Consider the following 27,074-nt stretch of genomic DNA (forward strand, 5'->3'; position numbering starts at 1 on the left):
CAAAATACCTCTGAACCTGCCTTGGGCTAAAGGCCTTTAGAGTCATTTGGAAATGCAATTGCATTTCCCCAAAGTGCTCCAAAAAAATTGCCAAACGCATTTGCATTTGGCCAAGAGACTTTAGAGCCCAAATGCTCATTTCAAATGCTGAACCAAACGGGACCCTTATTTCTTAGGAATAAGAGTAAGCAAACCGTCCGTTGATGTAATTAGGGATGACACCGCTTCGAAAAATCGCTCTTAACGATTTCCGAAAGAGAGTCCCTCACCAAACTCCGTCAACTTCCGATAGAAAACAGCATGGCGCCCGTCCGGTCCGGTCCAGTCCGAGTGCTTTGCGAGGTTTCGGATTTCAAAGCGCGTTCTTAACTTCCTCTTCCGCCACCGGAACATCGAGACGCTGTGCATCTTCTTCAGATAAAACATTACTCCGCGCCACGGGAAGCCCGGGTTCATTAAGACAACGAGTTCTCTCCAGTACAGAACAAATTTTCTGAAATGAATAGTAAAGTAACCATGCCAGCTATAGCCCTCTCATCATGCACCCCATTTCCCATGGTATCTTTCAGAGCCTTAATGCCAGTTCTGGAACTCCTAGCAATGGTGCAGGCATGATAAAATCTAGTATTTGCCCTCACCATCAAGAATCCTAATTGGTTCTACCTGTCTTGGCCCAAAGAGTTCCCTCATTTGCCAAAATTGTGGAAGAAGGACACTAGAAGTGCTAAAAGTTGTGTACGGCGCTCATTTTAGTGCCAAATATTTTTTTCGGATCACTTAAGTGCCAACTCCGATTTGGGTCGTCGGAAATCTGACGCGACCATATTTTATTAATTTCTCAGTCTTACGTGGTTCGCCAGCATCCTAGTCAACATATAACCCCTAAACGACGTCATCTAAAAGTTGTATATAGTGATCATTTGAGTGCCAAATTTTTTTTTAAAGCAATCACTTCAGTGCTAGTTGTTGTTAAAAGGAATCACTCCAGTGCCGGTCGTTATTAAAAAGTGTTCATTTCAGTGCCAAGCGCGCACCGGCACTTGTGCTGGTGCAAGCGACAGAGTCAACACAGAGAGCTGGCAGAAGAGGATTGAAAGAAGATCAGTTCAAATATCACATAATGTCTCCTCACTCTTGATCCGTCACCCTAGCTTGTAATTGTGTCTTTTCATTTTTTCTCTATCAGGTTCATTCATGGAACGGGAGTTCAAAATTATTGAATCAAAACAATTACATTAAGTGCTTGTCTCTTGTGCAAGGAAAATTGCATTGCGGATGCCATGATGGTAGCATTCAGATACTGGTTTTTTTTATGCTCCGTAGCTCTAACACAAGTGTTTTTGCGTACATATAAATCTGTCGGTGGCTTTGTGGCTATATTCTTTGCTCCTGTTGGAGCATTGACCGTCAGAATTCGGTTGAAACCAAGAAATCAATTTGGTATCAGGGACACTCAACAGCATTCAGAGTGGTTCTCGATAATTAGTCGGAAAAGGAAATCCGATCCATGCAGTGGATTGATATATTCTCTTCCTTGGATGGAGCAACCGCTAAGGTCTCCATAATAAGGAAGAACAAGATATTTATTGTGCTGCCATAATTATAAGATACATCTCAAGTTCACTCATCACCTCCACGATTTCATAGCCAGCTCATTCCATGAGCATTAAATTCTTGATTCTTTCCCTTAATTTCTCTCTTTCCAACCCCGCTCAATCACTTGAAGATCTTGCCTCTTGCCTACCATATTTTCGAGTAAAAATATCCCGTTGATTTCTCCTCTTGGCTAGCCATGATCTCTTTCACAATTTTGCCTCCTCAAATATCGGAAATCTTCTCGTTATAGATTTCAAATAAAATCTCTTTTAAGTTGTCACTGGTGGTTGACACAGTGAACGAGCTTCGAGCGATCCCCAAACTCTTCAAGCCTTTTTTGCCAAAAAACAGAGCAGAAAAGGGACAAACTGACTGCGGCTTCGCCGGCGACGAGCGAGGGCTGTGAATGGCATGCGGCTTCGATCTATGGCCAGTGGCCGCCCATGTCTCTGCTGGTGCTCGGTTGGGTGATGCCTTGGAGAAAATGGCTGAGGTGGTGTGATGATTGATGGTGGCCATGCATGGGACGACAATTGCTATGTGTAGGTTGGCTGTGGTTGAGAGTTTTTTTTCTGTGGAGGGGGTGATGGATGGCGGGTAGCGAACGGCGGATGGCGGTGTCTTTCGGTGGCGAGGGAGCGACGGTGACGTTAAGAATCGAACGTCAGCGTTTTTCGCCTGGGAGTAGTGCGGAGAGAGCCGGCATAGGATCGAGTCGATGCGAAGAGAGCCGACGAAGAAGACTGAGTTGCTCGGGACACCAAATTCAACATCCTTGAGCCCAAATCTAACCTTGTTTTCAGATGACCCTAGATCCTGGGTCGCCCGAGCCTCGCGACACCCTCACGATGACGATGAGCTGAGGTCGTGGAGGGGTTGTCGGAGGTTGTGGCGGAACTCGTGGGTCTGGGTGGTGATGGTGAGTGCCAGTGAGAATAGCCCGTCTCATGAAGTGTGGAGCAACAGGACGCATAAGGGAGAAAAGAGAAGAAAAAAAGGGAAAAAAAATGAAAAAAATGATGTGGAGGGAGAAATATACACGTGGAAATGCCACGTGGATTGATTTTTCTTTAAAAAAGCAACTTAGATTAAAATTTTAATTATAAAAGCCACGTAATCAATTTGGTCGGAATTTCTTGCCATTGGTACTTAAGTCATCGTTTTTTCTCCGATTTGGCACTTAAAGGATCTGCATAGCAACGTTTCTGTTCTCAGAAACAATTTCTAATCAGAAATAGTTTTTTCTATTTTTATTTCTTGAAACAGTTTCTGAGCAAAAAATAGCATTTAGTAACTGCACAAAATTTCTATTCCTGAAATAGAAAAAAAATAGAAACGCGTTTAGGGCGCGAATGATCTATTTCTATTCCATAAACGAGTTTCTCCCTTCTGGGCTGCCAGCGGAGGACGGCAAGTGGGGGTGGGGGGCGGAGGACGGTGGTCGGCGGTGGGAGGTGGCCGGCCGGCGGCGGCGAAGGATGGCAGTTGGCGGAGGGAGGCGATTGGCGTCGAGCGGTGGCGGAGCACGGCGGCGGATCGCTGCGACATTGGGCGGCGGTGACCGGCAGCGGGAGGTGGCTGGCGATGAAGGGTGGCCAGCGTCAATCGGTGGAGCACGGCGGTCGGCAGCAAAGGACGGCGGCCCGTGATGGGTGACCGCCAACATCCCGTGGCGGCCGGCGGCCAAGGGCGGCCGGGGCGGTGGCGGCCGGCCGCGCCGGGTGGCGGCCGGCGTCCGACGCTGAAGCACGACGGCCGATAGCAGAGGACACGGCCGGCGTCCGACAGTGGAGCACGACGACCGGTAGCAGAGGACGGCGGCCGGTGGTGGGTGGCCGCCGGTGGCGGAGGACGGCGGCCGATGGTGGGTAACTGCCGGCATCGGGTGGCCGGCGGCGGGAGGCGGTCGGCCCCGGTGGTGGCGGCCGAGCGTCGGGCGGTGGAGCACAGCCGCCGGCAGCAGAGGACGGCGGCCGGTGGCGGGTGGCGGCAGGTGTCGGGCGGCGGAGGACAGAGGTCAACCGCAAGAGGCGACTGGCAGTGGACGACGGCCAGCGGGCGGGAGACGGCCGGCGGGCGGTGGCAAAAGGCGGCCGGTAGGTGGCGGCAAAGGACGGCAAGAGGCGATGGTGGGCAGGTTGCGGCCGGCGGATTGTTTCTTGTTTTTGGAGGTATCTAGAAAAAATCATTTCTTGTTTTTGTTCCAGAAACAAAGAAGTAAATTTTTTTTACTTTTTGTTTCTGTTCTAAATCTATTCGATGATCACTTTTTTGTTCCAGAAATAAAAAAGTAGATTTTTTTTACTAAACGAATTTCTGTTCTTTTTCTGTTCCGGGAAACAAAAGAACAAAAAAATAAAGAAACAGAAACGTTACTAAACAGACCCTAAGTAAGCCGGCGAAAACTTTTGGCACTAAAATGATCGCCGTACACAACTTTTGACATTCCTAATATCCTTTCCCAAAATTGTTAATGTTCGAGCTTGAGATCTTTTGGACCAATCTCTTCTAGGCTTAAGGTCGAGCAACATTGGACACTAATCAAAGGAGAAAATTGTCCAAAATATCCTAAACTTATTGTATAGCGATCAATTCAGTCCTAAATCTTTCATTTGTCCAAATTTAACCCTAAACCTTTTAACGAATTACTAATGTATTCCTTCCAAGCTAATTTTGACCTGAATTCACTAACATGGCAATTTAGTTAGCCGTTGGCCATCCAACATGACGTAACCGATGCTAATATAGATAAAAAAAATTTTACTTTTTTTAAAATTCTTCCGAATTGTGCCCATCCGAAACCATCCTATACCTAGGATTTCTATCTTCAGAAGGCATTCAAAATTTGCCAAAACCTGAGATATGGTAAGACAAATTTGCTGACCCTTGTTCAAATCGTTCTTCTAGGACCCTCCTTCCCATGCTGAGTCGTGCTTCGGTCAAAAGGATCGACCAGCCTTGGATTCACAGAAATGCACGGGTGGTGCTACGGATACAAAGCATTCCCGATTCGTGCAAAGTGAGATCTCACTGTCACCGACTAGGCCAGAGAATAATATTCAGCCGCGAGCCTCCAAGGAATAGTAGAGCTAGCTGCGTTGAAAAATCACTCTTCATTGAAGAAGATGCCACACAAGCAAAGCGATCCTTTCGTTCCATGAATTACAGCCGTTTCCCCAGAAGAAAACGACACTCTTTCACAACCACACCCAACAATCCAGAAGTCCCGAAAACTTTGAACCACAGGCAAATATGTCAAAATGAATATTGGAACCAAGCAGATCTGTTCCCTTAATAAGAGCCTCTGAAGATGACATGATATATATCGTCTTCATTCGTTTCGAGAAAACAGTCAACAGAGTCCATCCCTTTTCTTACGTTCACTTAAGCATCCCATTTCAATTCATGGAACGCACGTCGGCAAAAGCTAACTCAAAACGCTAACACTGCCGTTTAAGGATTGGAGTTTTTATAATCCATGGCTACATGCTTGGATTTCGGAAACAATGGGAAGAGCATCATCCCAGTTACACCTTACAACAAAAATGTGTGGAGACTTACAGGGAGTCCACATCTTGCGTCCGGAAAAGAATGCGAGTCTTCCAATTATCAAACAGTTAGAGCCATCCACCTGCTACCAACTGCTCATAAATCTACCACTTCCTGTACAACAATCGGTTAGAGTAGGGAGAGCGAAACCACGGGGTCTTAAAGCCGCAAGGTACTGCGCTGGTTAGACTTAGTAAGTGCTTTCACAAAGTACTGTTGGACCTCTGGTAGTATCCGGTGGATGAGATGGAAAATCCTGCAAAAGTTCAAGAGCAGAACAGTTGCCAAGAGATCAGGAGAAGTTCAACAAATCAAAACCAAAGGACCTAGTAGCTTAAGAACAATACCAAAAAGTACTATGCTTTTTACCTAGTTACTACTCGAACAACTTTATTTTTGAAAATACATGTTCACACCCTCACTTAAACAAAGCTGTCCTTGTCCACCTATTTACGTATGTATTTCTCTTTCCAAAAACACCCACACCCTCCTATCACCTACATGACACCCATCTCTCTATCTCTCAAGCTCACCGCCTCGAGCTATGGGCTCGCGCCCATGGCTGCTAGAGCTCAAAGTTTGAGCTCGCGCCCATTGCTACCAGATGTAGATTGATTGGCAAGGGAAAGGGACGACAATGCCGGTGGGGAAGAGTTGACGGCAGCGATGGCCGCGGGGTTGACAGTGACAACGGACAGTGGTCAGTGGTGGAGGGGACATGGGATTTGTGGCTTGTGGCTGATGTTGGCCAGAGTTGTGGAGAGTTTGGAGGCTTGGGGATCTGCAGAGGGGGGAATTTGGTGTTTTCAGAGAATGAGTTTTGTCTAGAGGTAGCAAACTGATATTTTGCAAAAACAGAAAGTATAAAAAAGGTATTCTGGTGAAGTATACTTTTGGTATTTTTACTAGATAAAGGGAGCGAAAACTGAAGATATTCACTTTGAAACGTTACAAGTATCATTTCATTTGTCTGATGAATAATGTTTATGGTATTTATTACAAATTAAAAAGGCTGAAAAGTCTGTTTAAAGTTAGGTGTTTTATCTTTTTCTTGAGTGGGCAAAAAAATATAGAAGGGAGATGAAAACTATGGAATTGAAAGGCAGTAATATGGAAATCATGGACAAGATAATTTAATTATTTTCAGATATTTGGATTAAGGAAATGGAGGGGATGAAAATGATTCTACATGAGAGAAAATGACAGAGATGCATTTCAACTTTCAGAAGGCAACTTGGTTGTATAATCAAATTCCCCCACATTCTCCCTAAACCTGGGGAGCATGCAACTTGTGGGTCGAAGGAAATAATTTCCATGATGTAATCTGATATATTACTGAAGTATACTTAGAAGAAGGGATTGATAAATAGAATTCAAACAGAGTTTCGCCAAACAAGAGGAGCTTAGCTGGAAGTGTTTACCCAGGTCTCAATTTGTCAAAATGCTCCAGAATGAACAATATGCATGAGTGCCTCAAGGAAATAGCATTGAAGGCTTCTGAAAGTTCATACATGCTGGAGACATTTTCCAACGAAATATCCTGCAATAATTAAGGTACACTCATTGTCAAGGAATATACCAAACATCAATAGGTAAACTCATTCAATCACTCATCAGCTAACCTGTGCAATGGAATATTCACAAAGTCGCTTGAGTCCCTCCAAGAGATACTGATCAGAAGCTCTGAGGAGATCTTGAGCAATTTCCAGCGTAACATCAATTGAACCAGTGTATATAAATCTGTAGTGTCATTGAAAAAAGTCATTTGAAGAATATCACACAAACTATATTATGTGAATTTAGACTTAAAAGTTTCAACTAACCTCATCATCAACTCAAAAACCTCCCATCTGATATTTGGAATTTCTATGTCCCTAGCGTCTTTCTCCTGTAATAAATGTCACAAAAACTTTATTCCATAAGTCTGAGCAAAGATTTTGCTTCCTAAAATCAAGAGATCACAAAGCATAAGGTGCTGCACTCAGCTTTTAAACATAACAACATCACAAAGCTCAGCATAGTCCAATTTCATGTTGACACAAAAATGAAAACTCAAAAAAAAAAACCTGAAACCCAGAATTAAAGGACACTCACCCGATATCCACCGTCAAACATTGCACGAAATGCGTCAGAAGAAGCAAGCAAGCAAATTCTGTGTGCATAGAACCGTCTTCCTGCAAAACATATACAAGGCAAGAATTCTTTCAAATTGATCATCATGCACAACTTGTATATGAATGATCCATGTATGAGAGTCACCAACGAAACAGAGCATGAAAATTTTCAGGAACCTTCAACTAGAAATGTTACATCAGACAGGGTAGAGTTGTTCACATACTGCTCCCCTAGATAAACCTGCAATAAGAAAGTTTTTGAGTACCAGATCAAATTTTATTTCCCAGATCAGATCTAGAAATACTCATATGCACAAAAGACTCCTTCCTAAGCAAATAATAACAAATATATTTTTGAAACTTTAAAAGAGAAAAATAAATAGAACGGGTGAATCCTCCTGGACCACGTAATGAAACAAAAGGCAATTTATGAGAAACTGGCAAGCTAATAATCAAACAATGCTGCTGACAAAGATCTTTTGCACACACAAAACCTTACATTCTTCTGGATCACATTATCTGACCAGAATTGACAGTTCAAATAATTAAAAGAAAATCAAGCACCAATTGGATGGCCAGTGACCTGTGGCGTTGGAGAGGGAGGAGCTGCATCAACAGGAGAAAGAGACATTGCTTTGTTAGCTAACTTGAACAATGCCACAGCACCATCAAGTTGCTGCCGAGGGCTTGAACAAATAAGCAGGCTAACAAGCAGCTCCAACCCTTCAGAGAATACAGACTAATCAGATACTCTGACAACTTCAAAGTAAAAAGAGAACAAAGTACTCTTAAGTATAGAAGTATTGAGAGAGAGACAGAGAGACAGAGAGAGCATCACATACCATTGTTATCAACAAAAATTGTTTGCTGGTCATCTGGAGAACAGAGATGAGCAAGAGCCAAAGCAACACGTCTTTGAACAGTCTTCTCTGCTACACGCATCAAATATAGTAAATGATTCAAAACCTGCACAAAGAAACCAACATATTAAAGCCCGGCAGGTCAAGAAAGGAAAAGAAAGAACTCCTTTCATTTATGTACCCAACAAAAAGAGAAACATAAAATCATTGAGAACAATACGGAGTTCAGTTCAAAGTATGAGACTAAAAAATTAAGCTACTCACTCGGCCATGAATCTTCTCCTCAATTCTTTTCAAAGTTTTGGCAACACAATCTTTCGTAGCCTGCAAAGATGTTGTCAATTTCACTCATATTATGCTTTGTGTTTAAAAATAATTCTAAACACTATGCGACTTAAAACTTTCCCTACTCACCTGGACAATAAATTCTCCATCTTGCAGCTTTTGAACACCTCCTACCCTAATAAAATCGGAGACATTGTCCTATAGAGAAGATGCATAGCGGTTACAACAACTAGCTTGAATGAAATCCTACTGAACAAGAAAACTTCAACATTGCCATTTTTTTTGGATAGTTTGGGTGGGAAGCATTCTTAAATTTTGGCTTGATTAAAATTCCAAGGTATTACCTCATTGTCTGCAAGTCCATAAAGCGCAAAGGCAGCATTATGCTGCAAGGACCCATTTTTTGAATCAAGAAGCTTCAATAATGGAATCAAGCCACCATTATAAGCTATACCAGCTTGATTATGAGAGTCCTGAATTGATAAAAAGAAATGTTCAGGGCGTCTTTAATTTCTGAACTTCACTGGACACAATAGCTCATAAAATACACATAACATGCCGAAAAGATCATATGGTTCACCATATAATTGCATCTGGCAAAAATTCATTGTATGAAGCATATCTCTTAAATAAGGAAATTTCAATAAATGCCAATAGAGTACTTGTTAAGCTATGTTTGAGTGTTGGTGCGTGGGTGCTTGATTTCCGTATCGTTAGAAAAGCAAAAATCACTCTTTTGTCCTTCATTTTCAGTGGACCTTTCTAAAGGGCCGCACCGTAGACAAGTGCCAAGGTTTAAGGAAAAAAGGGAATAGGCTCTCTATCTGAATACTGTCCGTCAGCCAGCATTTTGGAAATCAAGTTGGCGCGGGGAGAGAGAGAGAGACCTGAGCCAATCTCCCTAATGCAAATGCTGACATTTCCCTCAGCTGAAAGTCGTCGGACTGAAGCATATCGATTAAAGGACGAACAGCTCCCCTCTGGACAATGTGAACCTGCATTTTTGCATCCTCGTTGCAATGTAAATGAGAACGTAGATCGAGAAAGTCAAAAGTACACTTTCCAAGATAAAAAGGCGAAAGGTAAGGTTGAGAAGATGACCAGGCTCAATTGATAGAGAAGACAACAAGAATGCACCACTTATCTACTAGAAGGATAGGAAAAAACTGAGACCACTTAATAACATTGACTGACCCAAAAAAGCAAAAATTAAAGTTAGTTTGTTTCATGAATTTTGAATCATAAGAGAGAAGAAATCATACAAATCTTGGCAGAACAGGATACAGACAAAAAAAGAGGCAAGACAAAAAAAACTGCCATCATTCACCTTACAGTCTGAATCAGCAGCAGCAAACTGCCCTAGGAGCAAGGCTGCCTCCCTTTGGCTCTCAGGACAGCAAGAACTGTAAATCAACATGTTTGAAGAAGAAAATGTTCAATTGAAACTTGATCGGTACAAACAATCATGAAAGAGCAAGAAGTTCGTCAGACCGTTTGCCAGACTGTAAGTGGCACGAGCTCCACATCAGTCCTAGATTCCCAACATACCTTAGCAGTCCTATAACAGGCTGTAAAGCCCCGGCAGTAAGAACTTCTTTTTTAATGTTCGGAGATGAGTGTACCAGATTGCCAATGACACCAACCTGAAAGCCACAAACAGAATGCAATAAACAAAGTAAATTCAAAGAATCGCACAAAGCAGCAACTCTCGTTCTGATCAATTATACTTTCCCTATGGCCTTACCGCCTCATAATGTATTGCAGCGTCCTCAGAACGGAGCATCAAAATGAGCGTTGGAAGAGCATTGCACTCCACAATCTGAAAAGGCAATGAGTTCACATAATTCCTACTCTTGATATAACAAACAAGAAAACATCTTTCTAAGAAAAATAATCACCTGATTCTTGTTTTCATCATTTTTGAAAGCCAGGGTACGCAATGCACCAGCAGCAGCTCTTTGCACTTTGGTATCCCTAAAATCTAGCAATTCTACTAGAGGTTGAATCCCACCTTCCATCCTGCACCTCAGTCCCAATACTATTAAGGAAAATGGAGCTAAGGCATTGTTTGATTCTAAACTATACGGGAGCACACCTGACACGAATCTTGATGCTGCTATTCTCGTGAGCGAGGTTAGTGATAGCATCGGCCGCTCTCCTAATTAAACTGTTGACAGCTCGTGTGGTTGAACCATCTTCATGCCTCTTCAACAGATCTATTAGATGTGGTAAGGCACCACAGTCGACTATAAGTTGTTGAAGCTCTGGCTGTTCCAAGAGGAGATAACAAGGGGAAAGGTGAGACATTTTCTGTAGTACCAGTACCGCCTCGGCTTAAAAGAAAACAGTACTGAAACGGATAGTATTGACGAGTGCCGTCGACAGATAATGACAGGTATAACAAAAACCCAAAGTACAATGCCTTAGCAACATTCTTCTAAGAATCACAATGACACTTGATGACATCCACATAGATATCTCATCAACATGTCAAATGCCAAAATGTCTGGCAAGCATGAAAAAGGCTCTAAAGATCAATTTCACTGCCGATTTTTTCCTATTCCGCTTTCTTTTGTAAAGCACGTGTAATTTGCCGCATTTAATACTCGAAACGTCATCTTTCAACATGATGAGCTTCAACGACTCGTCCAAATAAATTTATTCCCTTATCAACGGAGGATACCATATTAAAAGAGGTGACACGACGCAAATGGAAGTATAACATTGACACCCTCGAGAAGAATCTGCATTTCAGTAAATCAAGTAGAGTCAATCTGTCAAACACCGAGCTACGTATATAACCTAACGATATAACGGTGAAAACTAATTTGAGGTGTAAATGCAAAGCCTGCTGAGAAAGCTACACAAGACAATTCAATGAATGAAATCATGACACTTTCTTTTTCACTCAAGTTGAATCTGCATTTCATTAAATCAAGCAGAGTCAATACGTTAAACACCGAGCTACGTATATAACCTAACGATATAACGGTGAAAACTAATTTGAGGTGTAAATGCAAAGCCTGCTGAGAAAGCTAAACAAGACAATTCGATGAATAAAATCGCAACACTTTCTTTTCACTCTTCTTTGCGCAACGAGAAAGTAATTTACATCGTAAGATATCTTCAAGCTCCTCCTCCAAATCCCTTTGCGATTGTTCTACTTGCCATAACAAACCACTCTTGAGCATTCATACCACACAGTCTAACCTATTAATGACCAGACTACAGTGTGCCTCACAGATATGCATACTTGAACTAGGATAATCAGGACTTCGATCATCTCTTCAAAGATAATCGACTTCACAACGCCAATCGCTAGCTATAGCCAATACACCAAGGCTAATAGAGCGATCAGAGTCACAATCAACTCTACCTTAACAGCCAGATGACCCAGCGCAAAAGCACATCCCTTCTCAACTTCATGCTCGTACGGCCTCGCGCTCCGGTCGCCTTCCGCCGACGGCGGCGCCTGTAGATGCTTCACCAGGGCCGGAACCACGCCGCCGTCAACAAGCAAGCTCCCCAGCTCCTCTGCATCCACCCACAAACACGCGTCAACACGCACGCACGCACACAATCAGCAGCGAAAAATCAACCCCGGACGAGTCACTAAAGCCGAGATCGCGGAATCCTAATCATCTCCCCCCCCCCCCCCTCCCCCCCTACCCCCAACCCCGGGGAGCCGCACCGTTTTTGGCGAGCTCGGCGAGGACGTGCGTGGCGCGCTTGGCGGCGGCTCGATCGGCCTCGGCCCAGGAGAAGGCGGACTCGAGGACCTTCACCTGCGCGGCCACCTCCCGGAGCAGCGACTGCCGGCCGCCGTCCCCGGCGGAGGCGGAGATCTCGCCGTCGCCGGAGGCGGCCGCCGCCGCGGCCGCCTCGTCCTCCAGCTTCCTCTTCTGGCCCTTCTTCTCCTGGATGTCCTGCTGCGGATCCTGGCTCCGGTTGAAGTCCATCGATGCGGGGAAAGGAAAAAATTCAGGGAAGTTCAGAGAGATAGAGAGAGAGAGAGAGAGACGGAGGGGTGGGGGAGGGGGGTTGAGAAATGGGGGAATCGGATTTTTGAAACGCGACGGTGGCGACGGACGGTGGGGGGGGGGGGGCAGTTTGGGGATTTCCCCTCCGGGGGGGGGGAAGGCGTCGCTCGCTTTCCGCTTTCCGTGTTGCCTCCGGGGACGCACGGTGTGGGGAAGGGGGGCGATTCGGGGCGACGCGTCGGTATTTAACGGCGAGCACCGACGTCAAATTCCGCACTCGCGCGACGTCGTTTTCCCGCAGCGGCGACGAAAATGCTAACTATTTATCATTTGAATTTTTTTTTTGCTGTTTTCGGCATTGAGAGAGAGGATTATGAACTTATGGAATTAAATTGATAGCGCTCCGGAAAATAATTACGGTGGATTTTATTTTAATTTCCTGATTATTTCCTGTAATTCCCGGGGGTTTGGAAAATGTATTAGGCGGGAAAGTAAATTAAATAAAGCGGGAGAGAAGGAGAAGGAAAACCCCGGGTGAAAAAGAAGGAAAGGGGGGAGCGAAAATGGAGTGCGGCGGGGGCCCCCCCCCCAACCCACGGGCGCCACGTGGCCATGGAGTGACGTCGTTTCGCGAGGAGCACCTCCAATCACTTCCCGCGCGGGGCTGAAGAAGCCCTGTACCAAAACGTCGGGCGCGATTCGTGCTGAACGCAGCGCCAACGTTCCCGCCTTTGATCGGACCGTAGCTTTCTCCGGTCGGGTCTTGTTGCTGTGATTGGTTGGGTTTTAATGAAAGTTCCCGCACGTTAGTGCGACGGGACGAATGGGAGATCCGATCGAGTAAGTAGGCGGGAAATAATTTCTTCCCAATGAGCAGTAGACCTGTCAAATGGGTGGATCGGATGGGGTTTGGGTCGGGTCATAAATGGTCCAACCCAAATTGACCCATTAACCCATTTATGACACATTTTATGCGCAATGCAATTTTCTTGACCCATACCCGACTCATACCCGATCAGACCCATATTGCTAAAACACTTTCATATTTAATTAAATATAGAAAAATTCATACCCAAGCTGAAATGAGAGTGCGGAGTGAGTGAGTGCAAAAATGAGTGAGGGCGAGAGAGATGCGTTGAATTTAAATCAGTTGTAAACCCATTTATGATCCATTTACGACCCATTTAACACTAATATAAGAAGACTTCTAACCATTTATGACCCATTTACTAAATATAACTAATCCATTTATGACCCACTTACTAATATATGGGTTAAAAATGGGTTTATGACCTATTTTGACAGGTCTAATGAGCAGGGAGCGTGTGACGATCCGATCCGACATGTCCGAGTTCAATTGACGAGAAAACGGAGTGTAAACCCTCGCCGCCGGTGATCTCGCGTGTCGCGACGAGAGTGCGTCGAGGCGAGACGTCTCGCTCGAAAGAACCACGCGCTTCGCCGCGAACTCGACCGTGTTTTCTAATTTGGTTCGAACGAAATAGTTCTTCCTCCAGAGAATACCGTGGAATGAAAAAGAAAAAAAAAATAAGGGGAAAAAACCATCAAAAACTCCGAACAATGTTCACCACGGCACGTTTATCCAAACCTTCTTTTGCGACGTAAAAAAAAACCTCGAACTAAATCTATCGTGACATATTTACTCCAAACTTTTTCTTGTAACATCGAAAACCCCAAACTTATAACGGCGTAACGCATTTACCCTCCATCAAAGATCGGTCACGTGATTTTCTCTTTTTCTTGTTTTACTTAAGCCACACGGACGTCATGTCAACACGATTTAACGTGCGAGGATTTTCACTTGCCGAGCGAGGAAAAGGAAGGGGTGATCGGGTGGAGTAACAGTGAAGCAAAATGAATTCGGAGGGCTTTTGCTTTACATGCGTGCTCTTCTGATTCCACGACCCCCACTTTTGATTCATTCGGCTTTCGTGCTTTCTTCCCTTAATTAAGCCTTTTTATATACCTTCAGTCTGTCTAATCTAAGTCCCTGTACTTTTACAAATTCTCTAATCGAGCCCCTCCCCTAGCATCTGATCCGATTGTATTCGGCCGACGTGGTCGTCAGACGACGCCGAAAGTTTGATCGATGCGTGCGGACGGCGTCGGAGCACGACGTGGATGAAGGTTTCTCTACCGCGGATGTCCGACCAGAGGAATTCTATCCGCGCTGCGCCGCGGCATTATCCGATGGCCGCGTCGGTTGGATTCTTGCCGGATTTGATGTCGGAGCGAATTCGATTAGAGAAACCGTGAAAGTAGAAAGACTCGATTTAGACGAATCAAAAGTATAGGAACTTGGTTTGAAACGAGTAGGATTATAAGGACGAAAAAAAGTAATACTTTTTTTTCGGAAAGCAAAGCGAATGTGCCGAAAATTATATGCATGAGATCTCCTCCCATTTGATAACGTGACGTTTCAATTTTGACGTTTCGAGAGCAAAAACTTCTCCGTCCGTCAACTATCCAATATTAATTTTTGCGAAAGTCGCGATTATCATTATTATTATCAAACCCAATTGTTCTTTTTTGAGAAAATAACGCAAATGGTTCATAAGCTTTGGCCTAATATATAATGTGATCCATGAACTTTTAATTTGTTCGATGTAGTTAAAATTCGAAAATCCACTACACATTGAGTTAAAATTCAAAACAAATTAAAAGTTCATAGACCGCATCGTTATATATTGAGTTAAATTTTAGGACCACGTGTTTCATTATCCCTTTTTTTTCTTTCCCCATTTCTTTAACACAATTCAAACCAATCACCGCGATAGGTTTGGACTATAGACATGGGATTGCGTGGTCAACTAGCGTAGATGGTCAAAGCATCACGAGAGAGGACAGGGGAATCCGAGGATGATTCCCCAAGTTGGGGGAGTCCGATAGGAGGGAACTGGGCTAACCCAATGACTTGGTTCTGGTTCTGGGCCATCCAAAGTAGGGGTGTCGATGAGTTGGATCGGGCTTTCTTAATATCTAACCGGACTCGAAACCTACAGAATCATGCTTAACCCGTCCAGACAAACCCGAGACCCTGTTCACCGTACACCTCAAGGGCCGGGTCGGGTCGGGCCAATTTTTTTTCTTCTTTTTTTTTTTTGCGCAGATAGATTGGAATTGTGAACCCGCCGCAAATACAAAACTAACCAGGTTAGGTTGGTTCTGTTCTCTTGTTTTTTCTTTTCATATGCACAAGACGGAAAAATGATAATAGAGACGATTTCCAATACTACGCCAGAGTCTCTTTTCTTCCCACTCTCACTGCGTGAGTACCATCACAGAACAAGTTTTGTAGTACAATGTAACTGAAAAAAAAAAAGAAACTAAAACAATACCATCACAGAACAAGTTCTGTAGTACAAAGTAACTAAAAAAAAAGACATCCGTGCTCGAATGTGAAATCACGGAGCGATCTCGATCTGTCTTTAGATCATCTAAATTTCTATCACGTAAGTAATCAATGTAGTATTGCGAAATTGCCATGTTTGCATTAATTCATAAGTAAACACAGCAATGAACGCTCGTTCTTTCGTCCTTATGTCGTGTCGTGGCCAACAATGCCAACAACGATATGTAGGTGTCATCCTTTTCATTTTCACGTGTATCTCGTTTTTTGCTATTATGGTACGTAAGTGTGATCGCGAGAAGATATCGGCTAAATCACAAAAAGATCAGCGAATTGATTACAATCGATGACATCGGTCCCTAAATCGACAACATCGATCCCTCAATCGACAATGATACGTCTATGTTTTACTATTATGGCTTGAAATCTCCTCTACAAGGAGGATCGGGGAAAAAGGTATTATGGCTGCCCCATATACAAAAGTGGGGAAAATCACGGTTTTTTTATTTGGGTTGATACAAAAGTCAATCAGCCCGCATGGAGTGTGTCTACGGATTTTCATCAGAGCAATGTGACGAACCGGTGTTAACCATAACGCGGATGATAGCAGTAAGTCAAAACTCTCAAGACATAGCTGAAATGTGCGAAACAAGAAATAACTTACTTGAAGATAGAATGCTCATCAATTCATCACATAGGAAATCAATGTAGGATTGCAAAACTGCCATGTTTATGTCAATTCACGAGTACACACGACAATGAATGCTCGTTCTCTTGTCCTTCCATCACGGTTGCAATGCCGACGTGATCGACCGCCTTCACCTCCCATCACTAATCTTGTTCAAGACTCCACACGATCTATCTTTGGCCCATTACCGCCTTGTCGACGTTGCTCTACCACCCCTCTTTCGCCACCACCGCCTCATTTACAGCGTCACCGCGCGGACTTCACTATCGCCACCGCCATTATCGCACTGCCTTACCATGGACAACGCCATCGTACAAGTTCCGTCGCCAGTCCCACCGTGTTATGACTAATTTCACCCATCAGCTCGCGGTCCGTCTCATGCCATTGCTATCATAATTTCATCGAGGCATTGAAAAACGTTGATAAATTAATCCCCATGGACTCAAGTGATTCATAGATTTTTTTCCTTCTTCCACTTTAAACAAAAAGTTGCAAAAAATTCGCGATTGTGCTCGGGCATAGCTCTCAACACGGGCAATACCTGGAATATAACGACCATCTTCGATTGCCTCATCGCCAGCTACTTTTATGTAAAAAACTGGACACTCGTCAAAAAACTCGTAAGTCAAATTTCTTTATCTAGTCCTATCTAGACTAAGATTTTGTAATTTCTTTAAATTCGCTCGCCAGCAAAGCTGAAATTTGACGTTTATCGCCGCATGCCAGAAAATGAGAAATAATGAAATATAATTTTCATCGTCCATTTAGGGGTAGCAAAATGGGTCAATGACCCATATTTTAACTCACATTTAATCGATCTGGTAGAAAATAGGTTAGTTGAAGCTTTAATACGAGGTTGAAATGGGTTTATAATGAAATTTGTAGACTCCCTAGCTACATATATCATCGAACTAGCGCCTCGACTCCCTCCCGTCACTAGAGTTTGTTTCCTCATTTGAGGAAGAAGAGGACGGCGGCGAAAGCGGCGGCGGCAGCGGCGGCTACGACTACACCGGCAACCTGCCCAACGAGTGCTTGGCCCACGTTTTCCACTTACTCGGCATGGAGGATGCGATACTCTGCCGTGTGCTGGCGGTGGCTTCGCGTCAACGAGGAGAATCAGCATCGATTGTCACTCAATGCCCAGGCCGAGCTGCTATCATCCCTCCCGTCCATCTTCTCGCGCTCCGACGCCGTCACGAAGCTCGCACTCCGATGCAACCGGAAGTCGATAAGCCCGGCCGACGGCGCGCTGATCCTAATCTCCCTCAAGTGTCGAAGCCTCACGCCGCTCAAGCTCCGCAGCTACCGGGAGCTCACCAATCTCGAAAGATTGGCAAATTCCGAGGGACAAATCTTTGTACGGGCAGCTGCTCCTCAAATTCCGGCCTTTTGGTGCAGAGAGAGTGTGCGTTATGGTTACATGTGGAGAGAGTAGGCGAGAAGAAGATGAATCGGAAAATAGAAATAGAAGAAGGAAAATACGTGGATCGTGCATGAATTGAATTGGGTATGATTCATTGTAATTATAATATATAAAAATGGGTTAACATGGGTCGGATCATGTTCCACCCGTCCCAAACTCGATCCAATCCATCCTATATAATGGGTCTAATATATATATATATGTATGTATAGTTGAGTCGCCTTCCTGCTTGGCGACATAGTCAATGGTTGTGTAGAAGTTGGAGAAGAGTCGAAACGTGATTTTAGGCGTTAACCCTCGAGTCATCATCAACATCGGTGAGGAGTAGTGCATCCCCAACAAACACCCAACTGCCGCCCGCTGACCTGGCCTCGTGTTTTCCCGCGTCAAACGAAATCTCCTTTCTTTTTTAAAAAAAATAATAAAAAATAAATTAATTAATCGATTAATTTAATTTCTTATTCCTTCCTCTTCCCCAACTCCGTCCCCTCTCTCTCTCTCTCTCTCTCTCTCTAACTTTCTCTCTCTACTGGTCGCATTCCTTTCGTGCGCGTCTCACCAACAGCAATGACCAGTTCAGCTCCACTACTACTCGATCAACACCACCACCACCATCCTCATCATCATCATCATCCTCCTCCATTGAAGAAGAAGAACCACCACAAGAAGAAGAAGAAGAAGAAGAAGAAGCAAGTCCTTCCTCTCTCTCCAATCTCTGCGCGTCGACCTCTCGCCGGCCTCCCCGATGTCTCCGCCGCCACGATCGCTCCTCCGCCTCTCCCTCCTCCTCGCCCTGTCGCTCCTCCCTCCCTCCCTCCCCCAGCCCCAGCCGCCGCCGCCGCCGTCCTCCATCCTGATCGACTGCGGCGCCGCCGCGCCGACCGCCGCGTACGGCCTCCCGTGGCAGGCGGACGCGCCGTTCGTCTCCTCCGGCGCCCCGAGGAACCTCGCGGTGGACACCGCGGACCCCACGCTCGCCACCGTCCGGTCGTTCCCCAACCTCCCCGGCCGCAAGTTCTGCTACGTGGTCGACGTCGTCCGCGGCGCCAGGTACATGGTGCGGAGCACCTACTTCTACGGAGGGGTCAACGGCGTCCCCGACCCGCCGGTGTTCGACCAGATCGTGGACGGGACCCTCTGGGCCGTGGTCAACACCACGGGAGATTATCGCAATGACGATTCGACTTATTACGAAGGGGTGTTCATGGCTCAGGGCAAGACCATGAGCTTCTGCGTCGGGGCTAATGTTTATACGGAATCGGACCCGTTCATTTCGGCTCTGGAGTTTGTTCCATTGGGCGATTCGGTGTACAATTCGACGGATTTCGGGAGTTCAGCGCTCAGTTTGGTCGCCAGGAACAGCTTCGGGGACAGCGGAGATCCCATTAGGTATGATCAGCACTTGGCTCTTTAAATCCTTATAGATGTAGAGTCTATTCAAATGTGTGAAATGCCTGGCTATCGATGGCTTCCCGTTGATGGTTTTCATCGAGTCCGTGGCGTGTGGGGTAAAAATTGCTGATACAGTCTCGAAAAGCGGCGGGCTTAGATGGAGTGTTTATGAGTACAAATGGGGTCTCAGTCTCTTAATTTGCATGTTTGTTGGCCGAATTAATCATACATGTAATGTGTTAATTCATTCTGCACATGTCTACAGAGCTAAGATTAATATATTTACTCCGATCATATCTTCACTTATGCTTTGTAATGCCACGGTATGGTTGGACATGGTTTTTGCGGCTTACTTTACTCTGCATTTGCATTCCCTGCATGAAAATAACTTTTTGGAGACTAAAAGATCGTCGAGGGATTCCTGAATAAATGCAACAGCATCTGTTTTGTCCTTGATTCGAGACACGAAGTCGATGCTCTAGTATATATACTTTGGCTTTTCCTTGACTTTTGCCTAACGTACCGATTTTTCAACTGCCAGATTTCCCGATGATCAATTTGACCGTCTCTGGGTGCCATTTGGAGGAAATGGTTCTTCCAAAACAAGCAACAATTTAACTGTTTCTGGATTTTGGAATCTTCCTCCCTTGAAAGTATTTGAAACAGAGCTGACTGCGACCGCATCACAGCCACTGGAGTTGCAATGGCCTCTGGGTTCTCTACAAAATGGATCGTACTATATTGCTCTATATTTTGCAAATGATCATGATTCGGTAGCTGGAGGCTCAAGAATCCAGGACATAACAGTAAATGGTTTTCCATTTTACAGCAACTTGAATGTTACTTCAGATGGCGTTGCCGTTTTTACTTCGAATTGGCCTCTCGTTGGCCTTACAAAGATAAATCTGGTGCCTACTAGCGGTTCAACTTTAGGTCCTTTAATCAATGCTGGGGAAGCTTTTCAGGTGCTGCCTCTTGGAAGAGTAACTCACACAAGAGATGGTATAGTTTTTAGATTCTTTCCCATTTGTTGGGTGTAACTTTCATATTAATTCTTTGCTCACCTGTTTGGCCAGCGTAGGCAAATCCTTCACTGCCTCCATGATTATTCTTATGTCAAAGCCACCTTTTTCTGTTAAAGTAAAAGATCCAGAACAACTAATGGTTAGGTGACATGCAGTGGGAAAAATGTCCAGTTTACTTTAACAACTGGGTCAGGTTCTGTGCTTCTCTCAAAGGATGCTGCCACATAATGATCAGAACCTTTTTCACCAAGTCCCTGACTGGTTTATGGCAGTATTTTTGCATAAGCAAGCATTTCTACTTTGTTATTTGGCCTTTCATAGATAGAAATGTCATATTATAAAGTGATACAATTCTTCCTACTTTATTTTTTCTCTTGACACCATCTGAAAAGCGTCTTTCTTGTTTCAGTGATTGCTTTGGAAAAATTGAAACTCAGCTTGCACAATCATCCTATTGATTGGAGTGGTGATCCTTGTTTACCTCAGCAGTACTCCTGGACTGGAGTTACGTGCTCTCAGGGCGGCCGCCGGATCCGTGTGGTCGCTTTGTGAGTCTAATTCTATTGCGAAGTCATGGTTCGTTTATGTTTTCCAAAACTGCCTTTATTACGTAGTACTTATGTCTGATTATACTTTGGTTGCAGAAACCTGACTGGTATTGGTCTCTATGGATCCCTGTCACCTTATCTTGCTAATATGACTGCATTGACTGGCATGTATGTAATGCAGTGTGATGTGATCAACCTTTTTATTTAGACTTTCAGTCAGCTAATAAAGAGTTCCTTGACTGACAACCTTGCCCTGATAACAGCTGGCTCGGAAACAATCACTTATATGGACCTATCCCTAATCTCAGTGCACTAAGGAACCTTGAAATATTGTAAGTTACGGAGTTTTCCTGTTAGTTGCAACTCTTTGATGGCACAATGACCTACATGTTATATGTGATTTTGATGGTCTTTTTACCTCTATCTAATCTAATAATTTTTACTTGTAGGCATTTAAATGACAATGAGTTGAATGGGCCAATTCCCTCATCACTTGGAGCCATAAGTGGCTTGAAAGAACTGTAAGTTCTGTCTCCTATCAACTATCAAGTAAATGCATGCGTTTCTGCAGTCAATCCCCTCCACTTTCTTTTTGAAATTTTGCTCTGTTTTCTTTTGTTCCTTTCACTATCATAATTCTTAGCATCCTGTGACTATTTTAGAACAACTAATTACCCAATCCCTACTTCATTGGAGGTTATTGTACTTTTCGTGCTCAGCAATCCCCATTGAAAATTTGGGCAATTACCTTTATGGTTAGATCAAATTATTGGTTAAAAGAATATCCTTCAAAGCCAATATCATGCCACCCGGGGCTATTCAATAAGTCTCTCGAATGGCATACATATGGAAGACCAATATAGTCCAATAACACTACACTGTTTTTATTAGTACTTAGACAATTCTTTATTACAAGAATGGTATTTGATTGTTGCTGAAGGAGCAATAGTGATTCATCTGGATGATCCCTCTCTTTCTTCTCACAAGCACGTGGTGCCAGATAGATGTTCCCTTAACATCAGAACAACAGTTTCTGGACACGTAGCAGATATTTGTCTAACCTATTCTTGCTTGATTCTTGGATTTTCTATCCCATTTTTGGTAATCTAGTGGAATTTGCAATTGCCTACTTCCATGTTATGAGTTTGCTTGTGATGAGTGCTTCAACATGCAAAACATGAGGGCTTTGGACTGTTTCCCGATAGTAATTTGCTTGGAGTACTGTTTTCAATGAATTTTCAAGACTTTTCTGAGTACCTAGGCGAAGCCATTAAATGAAAAAACACTTGGAGACATAATGGAATTGGTTTAATCAATCACATCTGTATCCTATTCTATCAAGCTATTGATGTAACTAGCAGGGTATGATTCTTATGTCTTGTGCTTGCTGTCTTTCAGTTTCTTGCAAAACAATAATTTGACTGGTCAAGTTCCAAGCAGCCTCCTTAATAAGCCTGGATTGAATCTCAAGTAAGTGGGCGTTCTCTGTGAATGTTTGTTGTGCTATAATTCAATGTCCTATTAGGTCTAATGTTCTGTTGCTTTTTAGGTTTTATGGCAACAGTTTGCTGTCTGCACCACCCCCACGATAATGACAAGACTGTAGCTGAATACCCAAAAGTGGAAGCAAGATGGTCAGTGTTATTGGATAAGTCGGTCACGTTATTCATGGGATCTTTACTTGAAGTTTTGCCAGCTCAGCCACGAGTCGCAGAATGGAAAAGTTGCATCATTTGGGTCTAGAGCTGTATGCACTCTTCTAGCATTTGAAGCGCCACTCTCTTTGTAAACTGAACATAGTTGGTTCATACTCACTGTATTCTTTTATTAACTTGGTCTTGTTGTGTAAGGCTCTCATACTGTATGTTATGTAAAGGCAAATATTCTGAAAATGATACGTCTTTTTGTTTTTCATCCATGTGTCTGTATTATGAGCATTAACGTGTAATACCAACCTTCCTACAACAGTCTTGATCTTGCCGGATAACACAATTGCAATTCAGCTAAGTTTGTTGGATGAAATTCTACTTTTACAAGGCAGCAACACCCGTGTCTAAATGTTTTTCACTAAATGATGCTTTAGCAGTTCAGTGCCATTTCTCAGGTCAATTGTAATTCGGTCTTTGGTATGAACTTGGCATCCTGGGAGGGAACTTCTTGCTTGTTTCTGGATTGAATACACTATCAACATTTGCCCTTAATTCAGGTTTTGCTTACTAATTGGGTTGTGCCATTGCTCATTCCGTTGTGCTGCGTAGCCGTCGCATCCCTTTTTAATCAACAAGTGAAAGGGCCAATTCTGTAGCTACCATCCGATCTGAGAAAAGATAAAGGAGTCATAGCTAGCACGCAAGAATTTCTAACCAGATTCGATCTCAGTCTCTCTTGGTATATGTGGCGTTATGATGCAGATTGAAATCTTCTTTTGCCTAACTTCCGGTTCGTTGAATGTTCCCATCTAATCTTGTTACTCACGAAAAAGAAAACTTGTTTGAGTAAGGCGATGTGGCTAACTTTCTTCTGTCGCGGTACTTATCTGAAGTCGCGAGACTTCTTCCTTCAAAGAACTACTGCATATTCCTCATCACTTTAGGTTCCCACCCATCAAATTCATCTTCAGGTTCGTTTACCTCTCTACAAGCTAATGAGTTCTCTCTTTTCTAACCCAGAACATGGTAACAGACTTCTTGGATTGCTCATATCGTACGATCTCACCTTCTACATTCCTGTTTTGGTAAAGAGGAACTAACTCGAGTTTATCGATCGGTCCAGGTACGACAGCATGCCCTTGTTCTTAGTAGAATCCGGTGACTAATCAAGCGTTTTTTTGTGTCGTTCCAAATAGCATTCCGCAGATTTTCGAGTCGCAAATTCTTCCCGGTAGAGTCTTCCCTGGCGGGGTGGGCTCACTGAATAGTAACGTTCGGATCGAGCGGACCCATGGAACGTGGATGGTTCACCTGATTCAATTATACGTGCCTTGCTTGGTCCACGTGGTGTACGGGTCAAGGCTTGCAATCCCTTTCTACTGCACCGGGCAACTGTGTGGACTTAATTACATGATTTGCACAAAATCATTTTTGCATCTGCATCATGAAAGACTTTATATCTGACGACTCTGAAGCCACATGCTGCAATGCAATCTGTGAATGTTGTATTTTCAGTATTTCCATGTAATTTTTTTCACCCGGATTTCCATCATTTTCCATTGAATCTTGTCACGAGATGAGAAGGAAAAGGATGCAACCGGTTCGTTGAGCAGAAAGTCAGCATCTAAACTCAAAATCATCGGATCCGAGGATAACAACATAGAAAAAGACTTGAAAAAACAAACGGCTTCAGAAAGGATAGGACTAGAAAAAAGAGAAGAAAGTTGAATAATAAAACTTATTGACATTAAGCTTTTCTCTACATTTGACAATACCGAGTTCCTCGTCGTCATCCCTCATCAGTCTCCTCTTCACCTATCTAATCTCCCTTTCTTCTTTACGGGGAACAAAGGCGGCAATGCGCTGCTCTTCGCCGCCGGCGTGCAGATCGGCACGTTGACCATCGGCCTGATCCGGATGCTCGCGGACCTCGTCCTCTCCAGCCCTTTCTTTATCCTCTTCACCTGCTTCTCTCCGCTCCGGGCGGCCGCCGACCCTTTCTTCTCGTCCTTCGCGGCCACGTCGGCCATCGAGTTGGAAGAGGACGACGTCGACGAAGAGGAGGACGACGGCGACAGCGACGAGTTGGGGCGCTGCTTCTTCAACCTCAGCAGCTCCTTCCACAGGACGGTGCACTTGGGCGGCCTCGGGGACGGGTCGTCGTCCAAGAACCAATTCGGCTTGCTCTGTTCCTTGTTATCCTTGGCCTCCTCGCGGCCTTCCTCGTCGCCGTCGTCCTTGGGACCGAGGCTGATCTTGTTCAGCCTCTCGGACTGCTGCATTTGCCAGAAGGGCAGCAGCTTTCCCTCGCAGAAGAGCTCGTCGGCGGACAGCATCGAGTCGAGGCTCACGTTGGTCGACAGGAACTCGAACTCGGCTTTGTCGATGTCCATCTCGCGCTCTTTCTCGTGGTGTGCTTTCGGGCTGATGGAGATGAAGTTCTTGTCATCCAGGAATTCAGCAGAGAATGAGATCCTGGGACTCGAGGGTGCATCGCTGGCCCGGGGAGGTGGATGACCAGATTCTACGGACACCATAGCTGTTGGAGAAAGAGAGAGAGACGGAGAGAGAGAGAGAGAGAGAGAGAGAGAGCTGGCAAGCGATGATGATGTTCTAGGAAGTAAGTGCACGAGAGAGTCCAGGTGATATATAAGGGGGAGGAGATGATGCTTTCTCTTGTGTTCTCACTGTTTAACCTTTTGTCTTGTTTTTGTTTGGCAGATGCATGTTTTGGAAGGTGAGGAACCGAGGGGCTAACCCTTTTTTACTTTTTCTCATTAGACGAGGGAGCTATGATTGTGTTAGAATGCTGGAACAGCACATGGACATCATGAGTGCCTAAACAATAGGACTCCCAAGAAGTTCCATCGCCATATCAAGTCATTGAAATAAACATAGGTGTTTCGATTGATCCAGAAATAAATCTCCAAATGAAAGAAATTTTTATCCCCATTTTCCTCTTACTCATTAATGAGCATGTACACGCAGGCGAAACGGTTCATTAGCATCCGATTCATTCCATTCTTGAAAACACAAACTCATTTAAATGTCCTCACAGACATGTATCATTTATAGAAAATTTAGATTTTCATTAAGGATCGAGATTCCGTGGGTCAAGAAATTAATGATGGAATCGGATTTTACCGATTTAAAAAAAAAAAAAGGGGGGGGAGGGCGGGGGGGGGGGGGGGACATGTTTTGATTAGGAGAGGAGTCATATGTAAGGAGGAGAAATATGTGGGGTGCACTTCAAACTAGACAAACAAATTGTCAATTAAGCACAGAATCAGTCAAAGGAGATTTCCTCTTTGAAGTTTTATGAGTCTCTTTTGCTTGGAGTGAGTACAACATGAATGATAGGAGTCCCCATGCATGTGCCCACATGAGGGTACTTCACTTGCCATGTGAAGGCCTGTCCAAAACTTGCAAGAACAGCTTTTTCATACACACACACACCCACATTACCAAGTTGCCCTTTGTCAGGATTGCATTAAACCCTGGCCAATCTGGTCCTTTTGCCCCATCTGGGACATGACCCTCTTTGATATTTTTCTTGAAGTCCTCTTTGTTTGCAAAGTGGGCTGGATATCATCATGTTCTGCTCCTAGGATGGCTTGAAGAGGGATTTGGCCGGCTCTATGTAGATCCAGACAGCCAATAAACAAATGGAAAATTAATAAAAGCTTTTCTCATGATCATTTCGAAGTGGGACTGTGATTTGATCATGTTGCAGTTAAACATGGAACCTTTCTTGGGCTCTCTGTCTGGCCCTCTGGTCTATGATTGAGGGGACAATAAAGTTGAGATTAACTTTGAGACACTGATTAAACTAGTGAGCTTAACATGTGACACAAACGGAGGGTCTGATGGACCATGATCTCCCTACACTATCTAGAAGTTTTTGTTGTGGTTTGAATTGGTTGTACTCTACTCACATGCACGCTTCACATCTGCCCCTCTAATTTTATAGACAGGGATGATCCACAATTGACATCACATGCCGGACTCAAATCATGAGTGAAAACGGTTCAAAAAATCATAAACCTATTATACGGTGATCAATTCAGTACTAAACTTTTCAATTTTACCAATTTAGTCATAAACTTTTTGACGATTTGCCAATATAGTCATAAACGTGGACACTAACCGTTCTATGTGGTATGACCGGCCGGCGTTGACGTGGACCGTCATGTCAGCGATTTCAGGCCAAAATTGCTCGGAATGATTATATTGAAAAATTATCAAAATGTTTCGGATTAAATTGAAAAAGTCGAAAAGTTTATGACTGAATTGACCATCATACAATAGATTTAGGACTTTTTGTACAATTATCCCCAAACCATAACGATAGCAAACAAAGAAGTGTTTGTCTTTAAGTTCTCGCGACGTGATTTTGGTTGGAAGATTGGGTTCATGTTGTTGTCACTCACATAAGTCAATACATCTCGTCCGATCGGTTATTGTCACACATATCGCTCTCCACTTATATGAAAACAAATATTCATGAAAAATAACATGCCCTGTACCTTGAATATGCGGAATTCCACTTGAGGATAGGATCCATAGCTCCATGTACTTTCCAGCACATCAAG

At 44.0% G+C, this 27,074-nt stretch overlaps 3 protein-coding genes across 4 annotated transcripts; 1 reads left to right on the forward strand and 2 right to left on the reverse strand.

Annotated features, from left to right (window-relative positions):
• Positions 1–4,907: 4,907 nt before the first annotated feature.
• Positions 4,908–12,439, reverse strand: LOC115685056 (ARM REPEAT PROTEIN INTERACTING WITH ABF2). Its single transcript, XM_030610053.2, has 19 exons — positions 12,096–12,439; positions 11,781–11,938; positions 10,500–10,672; positions 10,303–10,423; positions 10,149–10,223; positions 9,953–10,047; positions 9,732–9,807; positions 9,292–9,399; positions 8,749–8,877; positions 8,534–8,602; positions 8,384–8,443; positions 8,102–8,225; positions 7,843–7,982; positions 7,437–7,500; positions 7,240–7,319; positions 6,969–7,033; positions 6,768–6,885; positions 6,567–6,685; positions 4,908–5,401 (listed from the first exon to the last, which is right to left on the reverse strand). The coding sequence occupies exons 1-19, from the start codon at positions 12,361–12,363 to the stop codon at positions 5,305–5,307; spliced, it is 2,139 nt and encodes a 712-aa protein (XP_030465913.1). The 5' UTR covers positions 12,364–12,439; the 3' UTR covers positions 4,908–5,304.
• A 5,922-nt stretch (positions 12,440–18,361) lies between these two features.
• On the forward strand, positions 18,362–24,041 carry LOC115685034 (putative leucine-rich repeat receptor-like serine/threonine-protein kinase At2g14440). 2 transcript variants are annotated; one of them, XM_030610020.2, is made up of 8 exons: positions 18,364–19,257; positions 19,802–20,262; positions 20,695–20,833; positions 20,930–21,001; positions 21,097–21,165; positions 21,283–21,354; positions 22,232–22,303; positions 22,383–24,041. In XM_030610020.2, the coding sequence occupies exons 1-8, from the start codon at positions 18,614–18,616 to the stop codon at positions 22,423–22,425; spliced, it is 1,572 nt and encodes a 523-aa protein (XP_030465880.1). In that variant the 5' UTR covers positions 18,364–18,613; the 3' UTR covers positions 22,426–24,041. The 2 variants fall into 2 exon arrangements, with proteins under 2 accessions (XP_030465881.1, XP_030465880.1); XM_030610021.2 differs by lacking the exon at positions 22,383–24,041 and having other exon boundaries at positions 18,362–19,257; positions 22,232–22,307.
• Positions 24,042–24,206: 165 nt separating this feature from the next.
• LOC115685036 (uncharacterized) lies at positions 24,207–25,231 on the reverse strand. Its single transcript, XM_030610023.2, has one exon. It carries the CDS (start codon positions 25,017–25,019, stop codon positions 24,294–24,296), a length of 726 nt encoding a protein of 241 aa, XP_030465883.1. The 5' UTR covers positions 25,020–25,231; the 3' UTR covers positions 24,207–24,293.
• Positions 25,232–27,074: the final 1,843 nt, after the last annotated feature.

The sequence above is a fragment of the Syzygium oleosum genome, unplaced genomic scaffold (genome assembly GCF_021117445.2).
Source record: "Syzygium oleosum isolate NSW1041296 unplaced genomic scaffold, Sole_v2.1 Sole_v2.01, whole genome shotgun sequence".
Lineage (NCBI taxonomy): Eukaryota > Viridiplantae > Streptophyta > Magnoliopsida > Myrtales > Myrtaceae > Syzygium > Syzygium oleosum.

What these genes read in the sequence shown, in the direction of transcription:
- LOC115685056 (XM_030610053.2), bottom strand. Translation starts at nt 12,363, where the DNA reads ATGGACTTCAACCGGAGCCAGGATCCGCAGCAGGACATCCAGGAGAAG. An exon ending in TGTAACATTTCTAGTTGAAG is followed by an intron (nt 7,320 to 7,436) that starts GTTCCTGAAAAT and finishes TATGTTTTGCAG; the next exon opens with GAAGACGGTTCTATGCACAC. An exon ending in GTGAATATTCCATTGCACAG is followed by an intron (nt 6,686 to 6,767) that starts GTTAGCTGATGA and finishes TAATTATTGCAG; the next exon opens with GATATTTCGTTGGAAAATGT.
- LOC115685034 (XM_030610020.2), top strand. Translation starts at nt 18,614, where the DNA reads ATGTCTCCGCCGCCACGATCGCTCCTCCGCCTCTCCCTCCTCCTCGCC. An exon ending in CTAAGGAACCTTGAAATATT is followed by an intron (nt 21,166 to 21,282) that starts GTAAGTTACGGA and finishes TTTTACTTGTAG; the next exon opens with GCATTTAAATGACAATGAGT. An exon ending in AAGCCTGGATTGAATCTCAA is followed by an intron (nt 22,304 to 22,382) that starts GTAAGTGGGCGT and finishes GTTGCTTTTTAG; the next exon opens with GTTTTATGGCAACAGTTTGC.
- LOC115685036 (XM_030610023.2), bottom strand. Translation starts at nt 25,019, where the DNA reads ATGGTGTCCGTAGAATCTGGTCATCCACCTCCCCGGGCCAGCGATGCA.